This window comes from Phoca vitulina, unplaced genomic scaffold, assembly GCF_004348235.1.
Source record: "Phoca vitulina isolate PV1807 unplaced genomic scaffold, GSC_HSeal_1.0 scaffold15, whole genome shotgun sequence".
Taxonomy (NCBI): Eukaryota; Metazoa; Chordata; class Mammalia; order Carnivora; family Phocidae; genus Phoca; species Phoca vitulina.
In genome coordinates, this window is record NW_022589718.1 from 6,100,578 (window position 1) to 6,119,483 (window position 18,906).

The following is an 18,906-nucleotide window of genomic DNA, read 5'->3' on the forward strand; positions in this document are numbered from 1 at the left end:
CACTGACATCCATTATTTTATTGACAATCCTTTGAGGGAGTCTCAACTGGGGGGGGGCGGGGATAGGTTAAAAAAAAAAATCTTGATTTTTTTCAGATGTATGACTTGTCCAAAATCAAACAGTTCATAAGTAAGGGACCAGAATGGAGGTATCTTTCATACCCTACCAATGGTGCCAACCTGGCACCCTGGGAGCCTCAGAAAAAATAGACTCTTGGTCCTGGCACAGCCTGATACCTTAGGTCTGCGCAGGTCCAAGAATTTGTATTTTTTACAAGTTCCCCAGAGGACTCATGTGCATTTGGATTAGGGAACCACTAGAGTATAGTGGCGGGATCCAGAGGAAAGGGCATTTTAGCCACTTTTCCTCAGGTTTCACCGAACCTTTTCCTCGGGTACTCTCGGGTGGGTTCTGATTAATTTCCAAACCAACAACACGCCCAACTCCCACCACTCACTCTTTTGCTTCCTAAAATTCACTGCAGGTTGAAGACTTCTGGAGGCCCAGAATGGTGCTGCCGAATTCACAGGGCCCGCTTCCCATAGACCACAAAACCTAAACTCTGCGGCTGGGGAACCGTGAGATGCAAGGGAAGGATCTGAAGAGGGGGTAGACCGTCTCATGAATAAAAACAGCTTGTATTCATTGAGTGTTAACTATGTGGCAGGCCCTCCCTTCATCCTCATCTCTATATGAAAAGCACTATTATCCTCTTGAAAACAGACTTAGAGCGAGAAGAATCATTTCTCCGAGGCACACAGTCAGTGCGACTCCAAGGCCGGTGCTAGCACGTACAAACTCGGGACGACAGCGTCTCCCTACCTCACCCTCCAAACCGCTCATGTGTCCACCGCCTGAAATTCGGGCGCCCTCCTGGCGGGGCTCAGATGCGGGGGCACGCGCGCCCAGGGAGACCAGACTGCAGGAAAGCAGTGGCAGAGCGCCGCACCGCTCAGCCCGCTCCCCCTTCTCGGGGGCCGTGGCCGGGAACTACAAGGCCCAGCAGGCAGCAGCAGGGGGAGGAGGAGGGGGTGGGACTAGCGCGGGTGCGAGTGAGAGAGCGAGCCCTTGCGCCTCGCCGGCGCACAGCGCTCGGAGCGCTCCTGCGGCCACTGGTGCGGCGGCCGGGGCAGCGGGCGGCGGCGAGCCGGAGCCCGAACTCTGGTCCAGCCGCAGCGCGCGGAGGAGCCCGGGCTGTGCCCGCAGCTGGGCGGCAACGTCCCGACTGGACCGAGACTCCGCTTAGCGCATTGCGGCGACCTCGCCTTCCCCGGCCGCGAGCGCGCGCCGCAGCTGGAAAAGCCGCGGAGACCGAGGACTTTTCGCCGGTCCGAGGAGCGCCCCGCGGGCGCACCGTCCTAGTGCTGCAGTCGGGCACGCCGTGGCGCCGGGGTCCCCGCAGGGCGATGGAGCCCGGTCTGCGAGAAGCGTGAGGCGCCGCCGCCCGGTTCCGGAGAGGGGGGCCACAGGGTCTGGAGACCCCGGGCGGCGGACGGGAGCCCTCCCCCCCCCGCCCCGCCTCCGGGGCACCAGCTTCGGCTCCATTGTTCCCGCCCGGGCTGGAGGCGCTGAGCACCGAGCGCCACCGGGAGTCGAGCGCCGGCCGCGGGGCTCTCGCGGCCCCGCCAGGACCCCAGCGGAGCCCGGGGGCGGCGGGCCGGACCTGGGGACGCGGGCGCCCGCCCGCCCGCACACGCCACGGCGGACTCTCCAGAGGCGGAACCGCAGCGCCGAGTGAGGTAAGAGCCGCGGCGCCCGCAGATCCGGGGCGGGCTTGGCGTCCCGAGCGGCCCCCGGCGCCGGAGCCTCCCGGCTGCGTGCTTCCCCCGCCGCAGCCCAGTCGGGTCCGGCGCCTCCTTCCACTCGTTACCCGCCCCCCTCCACCTCCCGATTCCCTCCCCAGCGCTTTGCGCCCCCCTTTTGTCTCCCCTCCCAGCTCCCCGCTCGCGTCGCCTTCTGCGCCCCCTCCCCGCGCTCGTCCCGCCGCTCCTCCTGCCGCCCAACTTTTCCGCCAACTCGCGCCGGGGAGCTGGCGAGGCGGCGGCTCCGCGGTGAGTCCTGGGAGGGACAGGGCCGGGGCGAAGGCGGCGGCGGCCCTCGGTTTCCTCGGACTGGGGAGGGAGGGGGGAGTGGGCAGCGAGATGGGGTTGTGTGTGTGTGTGTGTGTGTGTGTGTTGCATTCCAGTCCATCTCTTTTTAGTCCGCTAGTGGGGACTCACCCCAATTCAGCAGGTAGCTTTGAGAACCCGGGGTATTTCTAAGTCCTTTTCCCCCTCCGGGAAAGTCTGGGGTCGAGGTTGGGGTGGGTGGATAGGGGCATGAAGAGGGAAGGCAGTGAAGGGGTAGGTTAGCTTCTCCTGGAATAGGTTTTAAGGAGGTGTCGTCACCAAATGGCCGAATCTGCTATACAGGAGAGCGAGAAAGGAATTCCCTTTTCCTGAGGGGGTTATCTTCTACTTAGTCGATCTCCGAAAGGGTCGGAAGTTTGTGGAAGGGAGGGCGCCCAGCGGGTGATGTTAAGCCCCATTATGGGGTCGGAGGGAGGGGAACGTTCAGTTCCAATCTGGTTCTAGGAGGTGGGGGAAGGGATGAGGGTTTTGCCCGGTGCGGTTCACTCGGCAGCGCTGCATGTTGCTTCTCTGGCTCAGACCCTCTGCCCACCCCGCTCCCGCCTCCCGTTATGTTTGGGGTTGGGAACAGAGGAACCCTCGTTTGCAGAGGAATTTATTGACATTGTGGATGGAGTTCATTTAACACACATCCTATGAAGGCAGCCAGACACCTTCGGGCGGGGGTGGAGGGGGTGGCGGTGGTGAGGCTTGCTTCTCCTTTCGGGGCCCAGAAACTGTTGGCCCACCAAAAAAATTACTGCGGTGTCTTTCTCCCCCAACACTTTTTTCCCCCATTTTCCAGATGTAGCAGCCGCATCTGGTTCCGTTTCACCCCACACCGCAGCCACATTAACATCCCTTTCCCTCCCTTCCCCCTCACCCAAATTAAAACTGGGATTGTTCAACTTGTCCTTCCCACCTCCCTCTTTCACATTTTCCGAGACTTGGAGATGAGGCGTTGGGATTTGGGGAGAAAAGAAAGTTACCCTGGATCGCAAGTTATTTAGGATCTGATGGGGGCGGTGCTTTCTAGATTGTGCCGGAAAAAGGCATGGTAGGAGATGGGGCCACGGTTTTAGGGGGGTGGCGCTTGCGAACGGGTCATCTGCTGGAGGTGACCTCTTTGGCCATGGGTTTGACCCAGAACTGGCCCTGACGGAAGTTTCTGGAACGAAAGCATTGCCTTTTCCGTCCCTTCAGTGGTAGCTGGACCAGCCCGAGCGTCTGACCCTGCCCGGAGCCCGCCGTCGGGTCTCTGGCCGCCCGGTGGTGGCGTCACGCGTCCCTTTTCCACCCTCCCTGGAGCGAGCCCGGGGCGCAGCTGCGGGGGGCATGTGAGGGGGGCGGATGCTGTTGCTGCCAGGGGCTCTCCCTGTGCGTGTTAAAGGATTTACGTGGGCTGCAGCCCCTGGAAACTAAAGTGGGACATTTTGCTACTTAACGGCTATAGGTTTGAAAGCGAGCGTTGGATTGTTGAGGGGTTTTGTGGGTTTTGTGTGTGTGTGTGGGTTTGTTTTTTTTTTTTGTAATATCCTTTGAGGTAGGCAAGCACCCTATGGTCCAAAGTTGCAGGAGGGTGGGGAGAGTTGGTCGCCCTCACCCTCTCTTTTCCGTCTCTTTCAAATTGAAAACACTTCTCTGGTTTCCTCCTTTGGGCGGTAGTTTTGGAGGCTGTAATGAAATCGCACTTTCTCTAGACATGGTAATTAAGGTGACTGTTTCCTCCGCAGATGTGCCCTGCCCTTTGCACCTCCGGACCAGCGCTTTTTTTGGAGTCCTGTCTAAACTGTAGAACCTTAGCCTTGAGACTGTTTAGCAGAAAGTGGCCATTTTCCCTGTTGGCCCAGGCTCCCGGTTTCCTCTCTGAGGCTTTAAAAGCTGAGTAGCAGGGCCCCGTGGGACGTGTCTCGGTCTAGCTAATTACCCCCAAGCCTGGGTCATCTCCCTTCCTTTCAGGGACCAAGAGAGAGCCATTGCCCACTGTCTGTCCTGACAGCCTGCCTCTCTAATGACTTGTTTACATATTTCCCTCCAGTTGGTTGGGAGAGGCTCCAGGGCTGCCGCTGACCCCTAGAGGAGCACAGGGTGTTTGGGGATGGGGAGGTTGCTGGGGCCTGGCTCCAGCTGGGATGGTTATGTACTGCATCAGTGACGAGCTCCTTGAAATATCTGTTGCATTCAGTCTTAGTCATCACCAAGTGTCAGCTTTTTAATGAGGGCCATCCGGGTGGAGAGCCACTTGGACATGTGTGCTTTCACTGCCTGCTTTTACTGTGCCTGTCCAAAGGCCCATTTTGTAGGCATTTTCACGAGTGGGATTTGGGCCAGAGTGGGCACCACTAATTTTGGTTCCAAAGTAGACAGCCTTGGGTGCTTCTTTTCCTTTGGCCTCTGGCCATAAAGGATGTTAGGAAGTTCCAAAAGAATAGCAAGTGAAGCAAAAGCACAGGAAGAAATGGAGTTAGGAGCGTGGCAGATGCTATTATTGTCCCACCTGTCTTGAGGGAGATTAGAGTCCATCCAGGCATCCCTACGCCTGAGCTGGCTTTAGCCCTGTTGGACTCCAGAGGGCAGGTAGAGCGCGTTGAACATGGAGTAGGCAGACTCCAGCCATGGTGACCCAAGGAAAATCCATGGGTTTTTGCTTTTAGTTGTATGCTTTGTGTTTGGGGTGTTGTCCTGAAAAGGGGCTCCTAAAATAGGAGATTTGCTCCTGTGGGCTTGGGCTGTTAGCAGCCAGCTTCTCCAAACACGCTCTTCTTTGCCTCCATTTTTTAAATCTTTTCATCAAAATGGCTGTTAGGTAGAGCTTCCTGGGAAAGTTTGAGCCTGTTGCTGCTGGAGGCAAAGGAGGTAGAATTGATTCCAATGTCTTGTTCTGAAAAAGCCTCATCCCTTGAGATGAGTTTAATTTCCTCTTGGGAAATTTGTCTTGCATTTGCTTTCTAAGAGCTTTGTCCAAGGTCTGAACGCACCAGGGACTCCTGGGAGTCCAGATGTGGAGCTTTAGAGAAGACTCTGGTGTTTCCAGAGAGGATTAAGTACCAGACTTGGGCTAGGATATTTGCTTTCCCCCTCCTAAGGTTGCATCGACCTGAAGCAGAGATTCTCTCCTCACCACCACTCCTCCTTGCAATTAAAGAAGATATATTTGGTCCTCCCCACCCCCCAAGTAAATAGTTGTCATCTGGGTGAACAACTCCACGAAAAGGGTGGTAGCCTACCAGTCCATTTTGTCTTCAAGAGCAACGTTTCCCAGAGTATGGTGGAGCAGTTGGTGTTTCACTTATTTATTATTTTTTGGTACACCTCACTCCCGAGGACATTTGGATACCTTTTTTCTTTTTTTTTTTTTAACAAAGATTTAAAATTTAAAAATTAATGGGGCGCCTGGGTGGCTCAGTCGTTAAGCGTCTGCCTTCGGCTCAGGTCATGATCCCAGGGTCCTGGGATCGAGCCCCGCATCGGGCTCCCTGCTCCGCAGGAAGCCTGCTTCTCCCTCTCCCATTCCCCCTGCTTGTATTCCCTCTCTCGCTGTGTCTCTCTCTGTCAAATAAATAAATAAAATCTTTTAAAAAAAATAAAATAAAATAAAATTTAAAAATTAGTAAGTCTTATTCCTGTCCAAAGAAATGAATGTTTTGGTGTTGACTTCCTCAATTCTGAAGAATCAAAATGTTTAGAAGATGTCTCATTTGCAAGAGTATCTGTATCAGTTTCTTTTGAATCAGCCTTTCTTTCATTCACTTATTCATCCAGTTAACAAATGGGTCAGCATCTGCTGTGTACATTGTGGGTGCTAAGTGTATTGGCGGAAGTTAGTCAGGCACAGACCCTGCTTCTTAAGGAGCTTGCGATCCCATGGTGCTTAGGAAACACAGAGGAATGAGAGCCTCGGGGAGAAAGCCCAAAGACTTGTGGAAGAGGGAGCTTTTTAAAATTAAATTAAATTTGTTTGTTTGTTTATTTATTTATTTGGGGTGGGACTCGGAGAATAAGAAAGCTTGGCCCATTAAGGATGGAGGAAGGACAAAGAAGAGGGCAGAACATGGAGATTGCCTAAGGTCATGCTGTCCCATAGAAATAGAACATGAGCCACATGTAATCTTAGATTTTCTAGTAGCCACTTTTTGAAATTAAGTAAAAAAGCAGGTGGAATTCACTTTTATTAATTGGTTGAGATTTTAATGATCTATTTGATTTAGCCCCATACATCTAAAATGCTGTCATTTGAACATGTAACCAATATAAAAAAATATTGATGAGCTACTTTACCTTCTTTTTTTCACACCCAAGTTTTCGAAGTCTGATGTGTATGTCCCATGTCTAGCACATCCTGATTCACATTAGCCACATTCCAAGAACTCAGTAGCCACAAGTGGCTAGTGGCCACTGTCTGGGACCCCTAGGTCTAGAGTACAGGGTTTGAAGATGGGTAGTGAGAAATATCTTTGTAAAGGTAGGAAGTTCGAGTCCTCCTGCCACCAGTTACCAAAGCCTCCTGAGAGTGTTGTCAAGGAGTGACTCAGAGCACAATGTTTATAATTCTTTCATGGATTAGTACTCAGAGAGGAGAGGGCAGGCACTTTCACCCATGCTGCCCATTTGATCCTCTTAACCACCTGTGATGGAGGCTCAGCAGCCATCCTCCTCTGACAAGTGGGAAAGCAGAGAGGTTGTGTTCCCCCCCGCCAGTGCCCCGTGAGGACCTCTGTGCCCAGGTGGAGTGGGGCTTCAAGTCCCTGGAGACCTGCTGGGTATGGGAGAGGCTCAGCGTGGAGCCAGCTGCAGGGTCCCTGAGGAAGCTCCCTAGGACACCTGCAAGGCTACAGGTCACATCTGTCCAGTAGTGAAGGAAGGAGACTGTCCCTCCGGGATTTTAAGAATTCATTAATTAGTAGGAGGAGGAGAAGGTGTGGTGAAGGAGAAGGTGGCAGTTCCAAGGGTCCCAGACAGTATGTGGATTGGTGGTTTGGGTCACTGTTTTCTGTCGGTTTGTGGGGTGGGGCCCTGTCTGCCCACTGACCTCATTCCCGGAGCTGGTGCTAGGAGGCTGGGTTTTCTTGACATCCTTTGTTTTACAAATGTGAGCCTTGAGGCCCAGAGGGAAGGAGAGAAAGAGACTTCTGCACCTTTCGGAGGGTGATGAGCTGGAGAGAAGCAGCCAGATTAGTTTGAAGTACCCTGCTAGCAGAGCCGAGAGAGCACATTCTGCAACCAGCCCACAGCTGTGGGCAAGTGGGAAGGCTTTTCGGGGGACAGAGTGGCTGAGTGGTGGTGGAGGTGCCTGTCTGTTACATTGAAAGCCAGCCTAATCGCCTCGGGATGATACCACCTTTTCCCACTGGATACGGAAGATTCATTCATTACCCTGGCAGTTTCTCTGGGACTTGGGTTCTTTAGCTAGGTGTACCTTTCTGGGTGACAGGCCTGCATCTTTGGTTTGGGGTATTTTGGGGACATAGTGAGATGTGGAATGTGGTTTAGAGATGTCCTCTAGCAAGCATCGCGTCTGTCCCGGGCCACGGATCGTGCCCCTTCCTGTGTCCTAGCTGGCACATCTGTGATCTGCTTCCAAGAGTCTACTCCCAACCAGAGGAGTTGAGGCACTCCCATCTCTGGAGTTACCTTGGATCTGTCCGTGTCTACTTGGTTTCTTTATGGCACAGGGATGTTCTTTGGAGAAAACGAGCTTGCACCAGATAGAGCCGGATTCCAGCACCTCGATTTGCTTCCTTGCGCCCTGTCCTTTTGCCTCAAAACGGGTGATGAGAGTCCTGGTGCTTTTGCCTACCGGCTACATGGCCTTGAGCAAAGTACTTGACTGCTTGCAGGCTTGGTTTCTCCACTGCTTAAAGGGGAATTAATAATTCCTACCCCCACAAGGTTATAGCGAGGAAGAAATGAAGATTTATAGGTATAAATTTTACCTAGTACCTGCTTGACACGTAGCAGGTATTCAGTAAATATTCTGTCTCTTCAAATCCCTTCCCTAAATTTAGAAAATTGACAGAGAAATGTTTATTTCTCCTGTGATTTGAAATCATTAAAAATGGTAGTAAAGCCTTGGGAGGGAGCTAGCGGGGGCACATGCATACTCCCGCTGGCAAGCACATGTGAACGAAGCCAAGAATCTGGGGGGTTTTTGCCAAACGGGACTGACTCACTCATGGGGACTGACTCACGAGGGGCCCTGTCTGGCTCCGGGGAGGCAGGGCTGAAGGACCACATTAGGGCATGTTCCGGGGAAATGGATTCTCTAAATAACTTGGATGGTTCCCTGGAGCCTTTCGGACAAAAGCCACCTGGAAGATGGAGATGTCACCCCTACCTAGCCCAAACAGGGCCCCAAAAGTCTTATCATTTGGTCAGTGCTTAGCAGCAACAATCCTGTTCCTTAAGACCCTCGGGGGTTATTTTAAATGTTATTACCACACCAGACCTCAGAAGGGTAAAGGGCTGCAGTCCGTGCTTTTTTGAGTGGGCCCTGGCAAGGACCTTTGATTCTTCAGTATGACCTTTTTGGCTCTACTTCTGGATTCATTTCCGCTGGACATGAGCTGTCACCTTTCAGTGTTGGGGAGGAGGGCTGCATCCACGTCATGGTTCTGTACTCTGAGGCCCTTTATAAGTTGGGGAGAGTTGTGTTCTAGCCGCACGGGAAGTTGATAGGACCAGAGATCCCTGTGATGCATGTAGTTTTAGAGACCAAAAGAAAGAACCCAAGAGACCACTTATTTCAGCTCCCTGGCTGCATAGGTCCGAAGAGGGTCAGCAGGGTGCTTGGCTCCTGTTTCCTAGTCCTTGATTTGTTCCAGAATTCTTCACCTTCTTTACCCCTCACCAAAGGGCTGGTCTGCCCTAGAGGAAGTGCAGTCTGTCCTGGGAGAGTCACCAGCCCACTCAGGCCTCCTGCAGCCACCCCCCCCCCATGCTCTGGAGCCCTGGCCCACAAAGTGGCAGAACTCTTTGGGACTTTCATGAGCCTCTTCACTTTCCCAGCACACACGATCTCGGGGCTTATGCCTTGGAGGACTTCGTGACAATTTTCCCAACAAGGCTTGCGTGTAGCCCACGCTCAGGAAGTAGTTGTAGAGCTGAATTGAAGCACTGTTTGGGCTAATGAAGGCCTGTAACCCCGAATTCAATTTGGGGACAGGACCACAGTTCTCTCCTTTGTGCCTTAAGAAGCAAGTTACTGCTTTCAGCACCCTTCTGGACAGGGTGACTATGTGCCATGCTTTCACTTCTTTTCCTCCTTGCCTCCCCACCACCCATGCAGACCTTCCTAACTGTTTGGTTGTTTCTTTTCCCTAGAGTCAGCTTGAAAAGGAAGATCAAGCTCAAAACGGAGTCTCCATGGAGGTGTGGAGCCTGGTCACCGACCTCTAACAGCAGAACTGGGATGTGGAGCTGGAAGTGTCTCCTCTTCTGGGCTGTGCTGGTCACAGCCGCGCTCTGCACTGCTAGGCCGGCCCCGACCTTGCCTGAACAAGGTAAGCTGTGGGCTGCGGGGCCAGTCTGGCCTCCTGGGCCTCAGAAACATAGCACACTAGGACAGAAGTCATGTGTTGACTGAGAGGCTTCCACAATACCTGGTCTGGTTTGGGCCTGGCTATAAACACACCCAACTCCAGCAGAGGTTGGGGTCACAAAGGCTGGTGACATCCATCTGTCAGAGATGACATGCTTAGGGTGGGTTTATGCTTTTCTCTTCCTGAAAAAGAACTTCTGATTGGGACCCAAGAGCTGGCTCCCTAAACTAGATGATGTATAAAATGGGGCACAAGTGACCTATGAATTTGTTTGTTTAGAACCTGGATCAGAGGATGTTGAAAGATGTGGGAGCTTGATAAAGACGTCTGGCTTCTTGAAAATTGTTCCAGAGACCCATCTTCTGTGAGGGCTGACAGTCATGGCCAAGGGCGTGCCATTTTTCCTTCCTTGACCATGTCCGAGCATGTCTGTTTGGAGGCCTGCTGAGCAGTTTGCTTTGGAGCTGCACCACTGGAGGGATTTCAGGTAGATGGAGAGTGGAGAGCCAGGGAGCATTATGGTGCATGGGCGCTGGTGGAGATCTATGGCTTGTTGGAAATTCAGAGATTATTAGTAATGGGAAGGACTTGCTCATGGGATTTACTGGAGTTGTGAAAATACTTCATGGAGATTACAGGTACAACACACTTTCAGGGGTCTGTGAGAACCCTCTGTGAGAACTCACTGCTGCCAAAGGGTCGTGTGGCTTGTGACCCAGCGGCTGATCACATCAATAGAGAAGGTTGGTGGGCAGTGGGTGAGAGACTCAGGTGAGCATGTGACGTAGTGGCTGAGCCTAAAGGGCCACCTGTCTCAGCTGTCAGGACCCGATTGAATGATAAATCATGAGTGAGCATATTTGTCCACTCGGATGGTGATAGAGAGGGCACATGAGACTTTCTGGAAGGTGCACTTGACTAGAGCAGGCAGATTAACGTTGCCTTCAGTAACGGAACTGAACGTCAGATCTGAGCTAGAACATGCCAGAGACCCAAAGTGGGAGAGAGCGTCTCTACCCACAGGGAGTTTATTGTCAGGGAGGCAGGTGCAGAGGTAACTAAGTACAAGGTAGACCGAGTTTAGACCACACAGTGGAGTCATAGCAACACAGTGGGAACGCAGAGGAAGAGGAGAGCAGAGAGCGGCTGGCATGGGTCTAGAGGGGGTAGGTGGGGGTTTGTTTGGAAGAGAGGAATGAAGGGCATTCCAGGCAGACTAGCATGAGTGAGGGTACTGAGGCCGCATGTATAAGGTGTATACAGAACGACTTGCCTGGTGAGCAGGTGGTGGTGGGAAGTAACACCTAGGGAAATTGGGCTGTTAGCATATGGAAGGCCTGGACACCCTGCTAAAGTAAACTATACTGGAATCTCAAAAAATTCTGAGCAGGTAGTGGTGTGATCGAGCTTGCAGAAAATCAGCCTGGCAGTTGAATTTGGATGGATGGGAGGAAGACATCTATGTTTGAATCCTGCTCTGCCATTTCATATCTGCATTACTTGCTTTGACACATTACCCCAGCACACTAAGCCTTAGTTTGCTCATCTTTAAAATGGGGACGATAATAAAGCCTGAAATGAGGTCATTCAGATAAAGCACCTACAGGTGAAGTTTTGGTAGTTAGGACGGCTGCTCCCACAGTTGCCAGACAGATGTTTGTTTTGAATGTCCAGCTAGCGGGAGGAACCAGGATGTGGGGCAGGAGATTGTAAAGGAAGGAAAACTAGCAGACACTATAGAAATAGAACCTATGGGTGTAGAATCAGATAGGTTGTTGTAGAATCAGAAATAGAATCAGTAGGTTGGCTGTCAACTCTGGGTGACTAGAGACAGAGACAGAATGACATCAGAGTAAAAGGAATGAGTTAGGGCAGGAGGTTTGTGGGGAGTAGAGATTTGGATCAGCCACAGTGTAGACCATAACAAGAGTCCAAAAAGCCAGGAGGGCTTGGATGAGGTTTGAGAATATGAATTTACAATGGGCCCTAAAGTACTTTTTTTTTTCTTTTAAACTTTCTCTAACAAGCTCTTTTGCACCTGAGACATGGAGGGTGGAGAGAGTGAATGGTGCGGGTCTCAGGCCTGGGCACCCGTACTCAGGAAGGAGATGGCCGAGCGTACAAGGCTAGGAATTTCAGGGTGGGGTGGGTGAGGTTCGTGGAAGCCATGGTAGTGGATCCAGACGGAGAAGGAAGGCCAGGCAGTGATGGAGGGTGGAACCGGGGGCCTGAAGGTCTTGACGTGGAGGAGGCATAGGCCAGGAGCGGCAGGGAGGGCACAGGGGAGGTTGAGGGGGCTATTGGGAGGCTCTGCAGCAGTGAAGACTGAAGTTAGACCACCATTTTTTTTTTTAATCAACTTAACTGAGGTATAATTTACGTTCTGGAAAAAACGTTGATTTTTAAGGATACGGTTCAGTGTGTTTTGATAAACGTAACGTCCGATGTCAGTACTATCCCAGTCCAGAGAGGGAACATTTTTGTCACCTGCACAACTTCCCTCTTGCCCTTTGCACTCAGTCAAGTATTGCACAGATCTACTTACGGTCACTATGGACCAGGTTTGCCTCTTCTAGAATTTCATATAATGGCATTACGTGGCAAATGTGTAGCCATTCACCTGTTGATGGCCATTTGGGTTAATGGTTTTGGTTTTTATTAATAAAACTCCTGTGAATATCTGTGTATAAGTCTTGTATGGGCCTAAGGTTTGCTCAGTTGCCTTGGTTTTGATTTTGGCACTTCTTCTTGCTGTTGACCCTTGGGAACGTTCCTCTGTATGGAACGTATATAAAATATAATGCTAATGAGCATCCGCTCCCAGGATCCTTGTGGCTATCAAATAAGAGTATATGCAACGCTCTTAGAACAGTGCCTGGCGCATGGTCTGTGAGCAGTAAATGGCAGTTGTGGGTACTCTGTCCTGAAGACACCACATGGGGAGGGCCTTGCCGTTCCCTGCATGGCATGGGATGCCTTAGGATGCAGATGTGGAAATCCACTGCACTCAGAGGACAAGTCCCCTGGTGCAGGGTGGCCCTTCACAGAGCTTATCCCTCCTGAGCTTTGTGATGGCAAAACCCATGCCCCACAGTCTTCAGAGAACTGCTGGGAAGTCACAAGGGAAAATCTGCCTCTGTGCTTTGTAAACCATAAGGTACCTCACAAATGTAAAGTATCACCGTATAGTCTTGGCCCTGCTGATTATTAAATAATAATGCTGCTATTGTCCTCAGAAAAGACTATAATCTGTGTATAAAGGGTTTGTCCAAAAGTTTAAACCCAAAACTCTGCTCCCATGGAGAGCTTTTCCCCTTTAGAAAGGCGTTGCTGTGAGAGAGAGAGAGAGAGAGAGAGAGAGAGTGAGTGTGTGTGTGTGTTGGGAGCCTTTTCCCCTTTAGAAAGGCCTTGCTGTAAGTGTGTGTGTGTGTGTGTGTGTGTGTGTTGGGGAGGGGTGTGTGTGTGTGTGTGTTGGGAGCCCCTCCCCCAGTCTGCAAATGCTCCTGAGGGAGTGGGGAGGGCCTGGAGTTTCTGGCTGTCCTTGGAAAGTTGATTTAATAAGGGTTCCAGGAAAACCAGCCTCCCTCTGTCCCGCCCTCTCCTTTCCTTTCTCTAGTTTGGGATCTTAAAGAGGCAAAGCTTGTTTCAGATCAAGTCTTGAGGAAGGGGAGGGAGTTGGATGGATGGATGGAACCTGGGTCGTGGGCCGAGGGGCAGAATGCCCCTTTAGAAAGATAAGCACCAACTTGAAAGACATTTTGAACTTGAGAAGGGTTGTGTCTGTGTCTTTTTCTCTCCTTTAGAATAAGACTGGGAAAAGCAAATGGCTGAATCCAAAACTGGTTGTGAGGCTGCTTCTTGCAATTGGGGGTGGGAGTCCCGGAACATGGGTTAAACACCCCAGACCCCTTGGTCAAGGGGGACAGTATGAGGCTTGCAGTCCCAAAATACTTGCCTGCATACTCAGAAACCTGCAACTAATAAGCGATTTAATGGGCTGGGGTTTTACAGCTCCTCCCACCTACCCAGATTTGAAGGAGTCTGGTGGCCGGTCGAAGGGGGAGAGGTTAGACTTAATGGAAAAGCCGCACGTTTCCATTTCTGGCTGCAAGCCCCCTTGGTGCTGATGCCGGGAGCCACAAAGCGAGGCTTTGTCCGTGTTCCACGGAAACCTGCGCGCACGGCGGGAGACGCTACAGGCAGTGCCAGAGACATGGCCCCGGCTTCAGGTGGTAGGGCCCTGGCCACCCCAGGCCGCCCCCCGAGGGTCCCACAGCGGTCTTGGGCCCCAAGGGGTATGCATTTCAGCCTGGGTGCACGGGGAGCCGCAAATAGGTAGCGGGGGGTCTCCCACTGCCAGCCTCAGATGGGCTGCAGCGATCAGTGTGGCCAGAGGACCCGCGGCTGGTGGCTGTCCTGGGAACACGTCCAGGGGCGCTCCTCTGCCCCATCTGCCCCCAACAGAATTTCTTCTTGTGAAAAGAAGCTGTTTACTTTGAATGCACACTGGATGGTCAAGAGGAGTTTCTTCACCCCCTGCCAGGAGGCAAGTGGAGTGACGTGGAGCCAAAGGTGTTGGGTGACCCACTTGTGGACAAGGGTGGAGGATTTTTTAGGTCAGTCGAAATCTGCAAGGTGCTTACTTACCAGGTTTCCCCAGAGGATCCGCTCGGCCCCGTGTCCTCTTCCCCAGAGGCTGGAGGCTAGAGTGCTTTTGACAGGGTGTGTTTGCCAGTGTTCCCGGAGCTGCGCTGAGCGGGGTGGGGGTAGGGAGGACCCAGGGCTCCGCCGGCTTGTGAGAGAATGTGAAGGAGGAGCGCTCACGTGTCTGCTGGACCACACTGGGCAAGTGCGGCAAAGCCACTCCAGGGCTGTGTTCTTGGCTCTGGCGTCTGCATTGCTACACTATTAGCTTCACTGATTTTCCACTCTGGCTTTGCCAGCCAGCTCCCCGAAGTCAGGGAGGAGGAATTTCTCAGGGAAGAACAAATGGCCCCAGAGCCCTTGCTGCGGGTGGGGGAGGGGAGGGAGCCCAGACAAAGAATCAGGCCGGGATTTTGTCACCTGGTTTCTGGCACTACCTGGAGGCTGGGGTGGGCAGGAACCGCAGGGAGAGTGCCAGGGATTCCTTTGGAGTCTGTGGCCCCAGCCTGGAGGTGGGTCAGCAGGGCTCGGCCAGGGTGCTTGCTTCTGGTCCGGCAAAAGCAGTGAGTGATGGCTTGTGTCTGGGGCGGTGATGGACGGCCTCGGGAGAAGTGAGTTCTGGGGAGTCATTATCCGCGAGGGCGAGGTCCGGGGTCAGAGAGCCTGACCAGCAGCTGCGCCCTGTTTTCACAGTGCCTTGTTCCTCCGGGGCCGCCGGGGGCTCCAGCTCACCCTGTGGACACCACCTTTGCCTCTTCCTTCCTTCCCCGAAGCCTGGAAATGAGACAACTGTGTCCCTGCTGACCGGGGAAAGTCCAGCTGGTCTGGCGCTCCCGGTCTCCCGAGTTTGGCTGCCCAGGCCTCCCTATTAATTCTGGAAAGATGGCTCATTTACAACTTACTGCAAACATTCTCTTCTTTCTGTCCACCCTGCTCCCCCCCCCTCAGGCCCCCACTGGTTCAGCTGCAAGTTAAGTGCTCTCTACCTGGGCTCTTGAGGGCCTGGAGTAAATCCCAGACTGTTTCCTCTCAGGAAAAGCCTTCTGGAGTCTGGGCTGCTCCTGAACTTGGAGGTTTGCTCTGACTTCCAGCTGGCAGCACCCAAGTAGGGGAGACCATTGCCCGATGCCCCCCGTGGTAGGTTTGTTCCTCTTCACAGTAGCTCCTATCCTCAGAGTTCCCCCTCCCAGTTCTCGCATCACTTGGACTCCCACCTTTCTTCCCCCTTGCCAAACGAGGTGCCCACCGCCTTCATTTAAAGACTGTGTTCCAGGGTACCTGGGTGGCTCAGTTGGTTAAGCGTCTGCCTTCGGCTCAGGTCGTGGTCCCAGGGTCCTGGGATCGAGCCCCACGTCGGGCTCCCTGCTCCGCGGGAAGCCTGCTTCTCCCTCTCCCACTCCCCCTGCTTGTATTCCCTCTCTCACTGTGTGTCTCTCTCTCTGTCAAATAAATAAATAAAATCTTTAAAAATAATAACAATAAAGACCATGTTCCTTGCACACTGGGCACTGTTGGGGTGAGGTGTCTGTCCAGTTAGTTCCAAGCCCTGAGAAGGACTGGCTCTGGCAGAGCTTGAAACGCAATGCTCCTTCCTTATCCCACATACCGTGGTGTGGCTCGAGCCTTCTGGGATGGGTTGTGCAGAAGGAGGTGAATGCCAGGGCAGCCGGCACCGCCATTTGAGTGAATGCGGCTGTGTTTCCCTGCCCTTGGATGTGTAGGCGCATGGAGCCTCAAGTGGGTGAGAGGGTCAAGGAGTTCCGTGAAGATGGGCCTCCGTGGTTACAAGCTTGGGTAGGGGGAGAGATTAAAATCCACCAACACTCAGATACTTAATCAACAAAGAAAGTTGAGTTTAGAGCTTATCCCTTCCTAAATTTTCTCTAGGATTGACCACTAGCCTAGTGGTCCTTTCAGGATACATTCACAGACTTCACAGATTGAACTCACTCTCTCCCTCTCCCCCTCCCTCACTTCCTTCGTTTTCCCCCCTTCTTTCTCTTTTCCATCCATCCATCCATCCATCCATCCATCCATCCATCTGGCCAAACAAGACTCTTCGTTTTTCCTTGTTTTATACAGTATATTCATTCATACATAACCCTTGTTTATCTGGGTCCCTTAGCAGGAAATGTTCGTCCCTATCTTTTACTCCTTCCACTTTTTGTAATTCCTACTCTTCGCTGAGGGTTTAGCTTGGGTTTAGCCTAAGGCATAGCTTGAGGGCCACCTACCCCACGAAGCCTTCCTGTGGCTCCAAATTAATCACTCTTTTTTTCGCCCCTTTCTGTTTAACTTTCAACCTGGTACTTGGCTTTACATTATATGGAATTTTTAACATATAGTTATTTCTTCCTCTAGAGCAAAGTTCTGTGCAATCAGAAAGAATGTTTTCATTGCTCTTTTAAAACATGGATATTCGGGGTGCCTGGGTGTCTCAGTCGGCTGAGTGTCTGCCTTCAGCTCAGGTCATAATCCTAGGATCCTGGAATTGAGCCCCACGTCAAGCTTCCTGCTCAGCGGGGAACCTGCTTCTCCTTCTCCTTCTGCCCTTCCCCCGCCTGTGTGCGCACGCGCTCTCTCTCTCTCTCAAATAAATAAAATCTTTTAAAAAAATAAAACATTGATATTTGATAGGTCATCGAGGTTCATCGTAGGAAATTTAGAAAATACAGACATGTGAAGAGAAAAAGAAAAACTTATATTCTCATTATCTAAAAATAATCACTCTTGGGGCACGTGGGTGGCTCAGTCTCAGGTAAGCATCAGACTCTTGATTTCAGCTTAGGTCATGATCTCAGGGTTGTGAGATAAAGCCCTGCGTGGGGGGCTCCTCACTCAGTGCCAAGTCTGTTTGGGATTCTCTCTCCCTCTCCCTTTGCCCCTCCCCCTGCTGGCGAGCATACACCCGTGTATGCTCTCTCTTTCTCTCTCATAAATAAATCTATAAATAAATAAAAATAATCACTGTTAACTGTGAATCTATTTCTTTAGGCTGTTTTTTCTTGCATTTATACAAACATGACTTTTCAAAAATGGGATTTATATGGTATACACTGGTTTTTAACTTGAGCATGTAGTAGGTTTTTTGTTGTTGTTGTTGTTGTTTTTAAAGTAAGCTCTGTGCCCAACGTGGGGCTTAAATTCATGACCCTGAGATCAAGAGTCGCATGCTCTACCAACTGAGCCAGCCAGGTACCCCAAGCACGTAGTATTTACTTGCCATGCAAAGAAAAAATTTTTGTGCCTAATAACTACATAGTATTCCATTGTATGGGTTTGCAAAATTTATTTACCCAGTCCTCCACTGTTGAACATTTAGGTTATTTTCAATAGTTTACACTTAAATGAGCATACATTGACAAATAAAATTTGTCCACCTAGCCAAGGATATCTATTTTCTAAAAGTTTTTAATACATACTGCCAAACTGCCCCCAGGAAGGTTATGCTGGTAAAGGTCTTTTAAAATAACAGTTAATAAATATTATTTATTACACCTTCACACTCTGCATGCTTTACATTTTTACATCTTTACATCAATCTCATAGCCACAGGTTTTATTCCCATAATCAGATGAGGAAGTCGGGATCCAAGGAGTTAAGTAACTTGTCTGAGGTCATAGTTGGTGAGAGATGGAACTGGGATTCAGACTCAAGTCGATCTGACTTTGGTATTTTTTTCCAGCATATTAAACTGTGTCCCTATGTCATACTGGGTTTCCCTCCCAAAATTCAGGCTGGCCAACACTTGAATTTAAACATTTGAATTTGCTGGCTCAGCCCTTCTTTATCTCACAGGAATCAAGCTCCACCTCCCTCCCTCCCTTCTTTCCTTCCTTTCTTCCTTTAAGATTTTATTTATTTATTTGAGAGAGAGAGAAAGGGAGCATGACCTGGGGGAGGGGCAGAGGGAGAGGGAGAAGCAGACTCTCTGCTGAGCAAGGAGCCTGACTATCCAAGGACCCTGAGATCATGACCTGAGCCAAAGGCAGATGCTTAACCAACTGAGCCACCCAGGTCCTTTCTGGTGTGGTTTGAACATGTGTGTGATTGGGGTAAGGGCAGCTAGGGATGCTTGCCTTATGCCATTTCTTGTGTGACATTCTGCTTTCTACTCAGAGGTTATGCATGGGTCATAAGTCTGTGAGCTGCCCTAATGGAAGGGGTTCCCTAGCCTAGAATAATCAGTAGAACAAAAACCCCATTGAGGCTGCATTTTCCACTGCAGCCAAGCCCTCCTACTCGGAGAAGGTCTAGGATCAGAGGTCCCCGAAGTGTCAGATGCCACACCGGAATTTTCTTTGCAGGTCACACTTATTCTAGAATGTAGTGGTGTTGCCTAGACACATAAACCACCTAGATTGCTTCTCAAGTGGTTGTGGTCCAACAATGTCTGATGGGTGGAAATAAACATGTCAGAAGGTTCAGCGAGGCTGGAGCATTGACATTGTTCTGAGGCTACCAGTATATATATCTTTAAGATATGAAGAAATACAAAGAGAGGAGGAAGAATCCTGAAAATTTTGGTTATCTTATGTTTACCTTCAACACATTAATGTTTTTGTTTTGTTTTGTTTTTAAAGATTTTATTTATTTATTTGACAGACACAGCGAG

At 51.1% G+C, this 18,906-nt stretch overlaps 2 protein-coding genes across 11 annotated transcripts in view; both read left to right on the forward strand.

The window, feature by feature from the left end:
• The window catches only part of CUNH8orf86 (chromosome unknown C8orf86 homolog), a 44,538-nt gene extending 43,175 nt beyond the window's left edge, over positions 1-1,363 (forward strand). Inside the window, 1 exon segment of the mRNA XM_032413219.1 lies at positions 1,091-1,363. Within this exon segment, the coding sequence (XP_032269110.1) occupies positions 1,091-1,363 (273 nt within the window).
• A 250-nt stretch (positions 1,364-1,613) lies between these two features.
• FGFR1 (fibroblast growth factor receptor 1) overlaps positions 1,614-18,906 on the forward strand; it is a 47,021-nt gene continuing 29,728 nt past the window's right edge. For 7 of the 10 annotated variants that reach the window (XM_032413379.1, XM_032413381.1, XM_032413380.1 and 4 more), the window contains exons 1-2: positions 1,978-2,052; positions 9,430-9,608. In XM_032413379.1, the coding sequence (XP_032269270.1) occupies positions 9,518-9,608 (91 nt within the window). In that variant the 5' untranslated portion in view covers positions 1,978-2,052; positions 9,430-9,517. Of the gene's footprint in view, positions 1,741-1,977; positions 2,053-9,429; positions 9,609-18,906 lie in introns of those variants that run through there. The other 3 variants (XM_032413388.1, XM_032413389.1, XM_032413384.1) reach the window with 2 other exon arrangements.